Source organism: Alexandromys fortis, unplaced genomic scaffold (genome assembly GCF_014885135.2).
Source record: "Alexandromys fortis isolate MF-2015 unplaced genomic scaffold, M_Fortis_MF-2015_v1.1 scaffold_127, whole genome shotgun sequence".
NCBI classification, from domain to species: domain Eukaryota; kingdom Metazoa; phylum Chordata; class Mammalia; order Rodentia; family Cricetidae; genus Alexandromys; species Alexandromys fortis.
Window position 1 is genome coordinate 1019193 of NW_026068006.1, and position 6042 is coordinate 1025234.

The 6042-nt window shown below is 44.9% G+C and overlaps 1 protein-coding gene across 7 annotated transcripts in view; it reads left to right on the forward strand.

Moving 5' to 3' along the window:
- Slc10a7 (solute carrier family 10 member 7) overlaps positions 1-6042 on the forward strand; it is a 229063-nt gene that overhangs the window by 181526 nt on the left and 41495 nt on the right. For all 7 annotated transcript variants that reach the window (XR_007595265.1, XM_050161529.1, XM_050161532.1 and 4 more), the window contains one exon: positions 974-1057. Coding sequence is in view for 6 of the 7 variants with exons in the window: in XM_050161529.1 (XP_050017486.1) it covers positions 974-1057 (84 nt within the window). In the remaining variant the exon portion in view is untranslated. The remainder of the gene's footprint in view (positions 1-973; positions 1058-6042) is intronic.

A 6042-nucleotide genomic window follows, 5' to 3' on the forward strand; every position in this document is an offset into this window, starting at 1 on the left:
CCCCCTCCCCCAATCAAGTCCCCCTCCCTCGTCAGCCCAAAGAGCAATCAGGGTTCCCTGCCCTGTGGGAAGTCCAAGGACCACCCACCTCCATCCAGGTCTAAGTAGAAAATAGAGGACCAGAGAAATGACTCAGTACGTGAAGAGCTTGCCATACAAATTTGAGGACCTGAGTTCGAATCCCCAGAAACCTTATAAGTAGTGTATGTCTATATATAATCCCAGCTGGGAGGGTGAGATAGGAGAATTCCCAGTAGCTTGCAGGCCAGCTAGCCTGATGTTCACAGTGGTGAACAAGAGACCCTATCTCAGACAATGTGGGAAGCGAGAACCAGTGTCTGAGGTTGTCTTCTAACCTCCACACACACATTGTGGCACATATATATCTGTTCTCCTATACACACACACATACCACACACATAGAGAAATATTAAAAAAAGAAAAAGAAGCTATGTTTTAGGATTTCTCTCATTAGCTAGATGTGTAGTAGTGAATTGTAAAGGAACTGAGATTCATTGTCTTTGACTTAAGGAAAGTTAGAAAATATTTTATTTGCATCCATAAAAATATTATCCTGATAAGAGAATGAGACATGTTTGTTTATTATTCTAGGATCTACAAATGGATGAAATACTCACATAAGTTATGACTGTATGTGTGGATGAAATATGGTATATGTAGAATAACTCTGCTATCCAAGAGTGTATAATAAAATGGAATTTAAGATGATTATATAACTTCAGTTTTCCTTAATTTTAGTTTTCTAATAGAATTCTGTATTAAAATACTTTATTTATGTGAAATTTAGAAAATCAGAGATAATGTCACTTGCTCTTTGTTGATTACTGCCAAATTTTTGGTGCTTGTGAAAGAAATTTATGGAAATGAAATGAATTCATTGTATTATTGACTTAAGAGCAGTATTTTATTACTGACTTACAGTACGTCTAATTTGCGTCTTCCTGTTTTCCAGCTTGGCTCGTCCTCTTCTGTGCCTTTTACATCAATTTTCTCTCAGCTTTTTATGACGGTTGTGGTTCCTCTCATTATTGGACAGGTAAGGGCCCCAGTCTAGCTATCAATCAATCTTCCTAGACTGATTATGCTGTGAATTCCTATGTGAAGTCAGAGCAGGTTAGGGGAGAGAATGAAAAAAAGAAAACAAAGTGCGTGGTTTCAGCATTTCCATCCTTAAAGTTTTAATTAACATTAAACCATGTCACAGTTGGTTTTCTACATAAGAATCTGTGAACAGATCCCGGCTGGACCCGAGAACCTTCTTTCTTCTCAAGCAACAAGAACTCTTCTGTAGTGCTTCCTATGACTTTGTTAGATGGGTCTTCTTGGGTGTGTTTGTTAATTTGGGGGTTAGGTCATTGGGCGGCCACGGTCATGGAGGCGGGTTTAATATCAGAATGAGTGTAGTAGGCTTTGGAGAGATGGTGTGTGAGCCTGACTCAGGGCCAAGACCCATGTTTGTTTCTAGCCTTCATTTGCTGGATGACCATGTTCAAGTCATTTAGTCTTCCCAGCTCCCAGTCACAATTTACTAAATCTTATAATTACAGTACCTCTCAAAGTATGATTGTAAGGGCTAAATGAATTATTGATGGCTGTAAAATTCTTGGACACAAAGTCTGACACACGTGAATGCTACAACTTCAGTCATCGTCACCGCCATCATCATCATGATTGCTGTGCGTGCCAAACAGGAGACAGGCCTTTCAGACGCTGTCCATAAACACAGTCTCCAGACAGCTGCTCTTCAGCGGGGTTCTGAGAAAGACTGCGGAAGGGAGAGTGCCTTCCCAGGGCTCCATTGCAGAGCTCCGGGCTGCTCCACCCCAGAGCAGAGACTAGTCTTGAGACTGCCTCCCAGTCAGGCTAGCCGCACTCACTCTAGGGAAGCTGACAGACAACAGGCAGTACTGTACAGAGGACCAGAGCTTCCAGTGTGCAGACATTTTAATTTTACACTCAGAAAACAGGCCAAATTTAGCATAATTGGGGTGATTTAAAAGTAATCAAAGATTACCATTTAATAAACTACAAAATAACAGTTGGAAAACGCATCCTATTGTCGGTCACATATTTCCAATAAATAGTATATCCCCTGCCCTTGGGAGCTGTGGCCGCATTCCTTGTATTTCTGTTTGTTCCTTCTGATGGCATGTCCTCCTGCCCACGCTGCCTTCCCAGCTTGTCACTCATCTTCATGTTGTAATCCACCTCCCCTTTGAACCATGTGAGTCCCTCAGCTTCAGCACCGTAGCACCGTGTTCGATTCCTGTCATGGACCCCTGGTGGTGTCTGGAAGCAGGTTTGCCTTGTTCCCGTTACATTCCCACGCTACAGGGATCCAGTAAGCGTATGCAGAATGAACGAAAGAAAGGAAACCTCATCGGTGTGCATAGTAACTTGGAACACATAATTCTTCTCTTAATCATAAATACTTGACTTAATACCAACGGACAGAAACACACCTGCCTACATAATGTAGTTGTTAAATGTATAAAGTGCTATCTATCACTCATGTAAAGAATCTTTACCAAATAGATGAGTTAGCTTGCTCATCCTCTGTGTGCCCAATAGTAAACATTCAGTAAATTATAAAGTGGTAAAGACAGCCAAAACGTAGTTCAGAACAGCTTTTTAAAAATAAGTTTTTTCACACGGTATATTCTGATCATAGTCTCCCCTTCCTCATCTCCTCCCAGATCCTCCCCCAACAATCCACCCTCCAGCGCCAAACCCAAACAAGCCAATAAAAACAAACCGAAACAAAACAAAGCCAACAGAGAAAAGAAAGAAAAAGAAAAAAGCACCAACACAGACACACCCATAAAGACACAAAATAGGAAATTACAGTAGATAAGCAAAAGACAAGTAAGGTTTTTTTTTTTTTAAGAAAAAAAAAAGCCTAAACAAAGCATTATGAGACAATACTGACATTATGATTCTCCAAAACATACTGTCCATCTACTGCCAGGCCTGGGGTCCTTTGCAAGGGTTGCCAGCTGGAAATAGCTTCTGGGCTAAGGGTGAGCTTATGTGCACCCCCCTCCCAGCTCTGGGACCCCGTCTGGCTTTGATGTGTACAGACTCAGTGTGGGTAGCTTCTTATTGCATCCTCGTAGGCACTTAGGTGGCTTTAAGTGCCGAGGGAACCTGCGCACTTGCATCTTCCTGCCCCTCCCTATTCTGATCTTAGGAGCGGGCAGTCAGCAGCACTGTGCTGGTGGGTCAGCCTCACCTGCTCCTGTTCCTCGCATCCTTATCCCTACATCCAGGAAGTCACCCTTTCTCTCTCGTTTTTTCCCAGCTTGGCGTCTGCAAACACCATCCAGTGTGAGAGAGGGCAGCACACCTAGCCATCTTTGGCTGTCATCCCCCCTCCCGAATGTCCTCCGGTTCCCACCCTCAGTCTCTCTGCCTGCAGTAGCCATAGCAGTGAACGCTCAAGGTGCTCCTCTTTGTAAGAACTGTTCTGTGCTCCCTGGTGTCACTTCCTTGGCCCACACCAGCACAGTTTATAATTCAGAGTTTGGCTCACCCTGCTTCTGCTGTGCACCCATCTACCATGGCCTTTCTTATTGTGTATTCCACAGTCTCGTTCCTGCAGCCCCTGTCACACCCCCTGCCCTGCAGTGGCCCTGTTCTCGCTCCCACACACAGTTCCAGCTCACCCATGGCGGGCTCAGAATGCAATCACGGAGGGATGGATCGTGTATTGTAAGCTAGAGACAGAGACAAATCCTTCTTAAGGCCTTCAGTCTCCTGCCTCACATCTTTATTGGCTGGGTGTCATTCATCCTGAGTGGTGAGTCCACAAGCAGCTGCTCCCAGGTGTATTCAGTAGCCTGCTCAGTAGTATTTTTTGCTGTACCAAAAAATCGGCTTAGGGCCTAGAGAAATGGCTCAGTGGTTAAGAGTGCCGACTGCTCTTCCAGAGGACCTGAGTTCAATTTCAAGCACCCACACAGCAGCTAACAACTGTGTAACTCCCTCACACAGACATACATACATGCAGTCAAAACACTGATACGTGTAAATTAAGAAAAAAAGATTGGCAGAGAAAACTTTCAACTTACCCACACAGGCCTGGCACTCCTTTTCCTAGACTGCCATTTATCAGGGTTATATTTTTATGTCTGTATATAGTAGCTGCTAGATAACAGTGACTTCTTTCCCAGAAATCATCTGCCAAACATGTCTTGAAAACAAAATTAAGTATAGTTGCCCCTCGGGATCTTAGGGGATTGGTTCCCGTGTCATTACAGACAAAATCTAGGGGTGTTCCAGTCTGTAAAATAGCATAGTGTTTGTGCATGGCTATACATATCCTCTACAGACTATTTATAATACCTAATCAATACAGTTCAAATGTTGTATCAGTAGTTTAAGGAATAGTAAGGAAAACAAGCCTGCACAGATTCAGTCTGGAAGCAAGTTTTTTCAAATAGTTTTAATTTATGATCCCACAGGTGCAGGGGACCAACTATAAAGGCCATAACAAAAGAGAGGGGGCCCAGTATAGGAGCTCATTGTATTAGGTGAGCCCTGTACCATGGGGAGTGAGCCCTAGACCCCGATAACTATGGGGGAGATGATCACCTCTGGAGAGGGGTGTCTAGAATGGGCTCACGACCTTGGCCACCTGCTCCGTGACCGCACCTTTCAGAGTCAGCCTGTTTCACGCAGACTGCATCAAGGATGAGATGCCACACTTCCAACAAGAGCTCGTCTTAGAGCACCATAGGGAGTCACGAGGAAGTATGGTGTTTTAAGGAGGGTGTGTTTTCCCTAGTGCACAGGAAAGTGCTTGTGTGGCTGAGCGTGTCGGGGCTTCTCACTTCTCAGGCACCACCTGCTTCCCTCTCTGCTCATCCAGAAGTTCTTTCAGCTGCAAAGCCCGTGAATGGCCTTGCTGCAGCACCGCTGTTCGACCCCATTTCCCCTCTGACCCCCTCAAAACCCACAGCCTAGCACTGAAGACACACTCCTTCCCCATTTCAGTTCCTCCGCCCTCCTCTTTATAATATTTTCACAAAAGCCCAGTCCCTGTTTGCGCCTGACCTCCTAGTCTGTGTGTGCATCGGCTGCTCGGATCCCAGGACGCATCACTGTCTTCGTCCCCTGGCAGAAGTCCACAGTCTCTGTCCAGCTCCATCACACATCCCAGCAGAGCTCTGTGTTGCAGTCACATAGTTCTATTGTGCTTTAAATTCATGGCATCAACTTAAAACACCAGCTGAAACACCTGCACAACCCCACCCCATGTAAGGTGTCCTTTTCTTCCCCGATTAATTCCCCCAGCCTCTATTTTAGGTCCTGTGTACCTCTCTTACACCCCGCCCCACTCTGTCTGGCTCTTTCTCCTGCCCTCCCTTTTCCTGAGCCTTTGCCGGCTCCTTGCATTTGCCTGGAAGATCCTGCCACGTTTCACCTCCCTAGAGAGACCTTCCCTCAGCTTTCTCCGCCGGCTGCCCTGGTTGAAGTCACACTCAGGGTATCTGGTTTCAACTTCTCAATACATTTCTTTTCCTGCTTCTTTTTTTTTTTTTTTAAATATTTATTTATTTATTATGTATACAATATTTTGTCTGTGTATATGTTTACAGGCCAGAAGAGGGCGCCAGACCTCATTACAGATGGTTGTGAGCCACCATGTGGTTGCCGGGAATTGAACTCAGGACCTTTGGAAGAGCAGGCAGTGCTCTTAACCTCTGAGCCATCTCTCCAGCCCCCTTTTCCTGCTTCTTGCTTTCTGGTTTCTTTTCATTCAGCTCCCCCAAGATAGGGACCTGTCTGCCTACTTTGTCTTTTATGTTGCTCTTCGACCCACTGCTTCACCTAAATTGTGTAATGTGACCTTTGAGGACCTTGTGGGAAGAGCTCCGGCACACCGGTCCTGAGGAAACCAGCCTGGTAAAGCTTAGCTTGCCAATTGTAATGGAAAGGGGCAAATTACAAAAGTAAACATTCCTACAAGCTGTTTTATTTATCTTTTAAAACGTGATTTCTGTCATTATCTCTTAAACA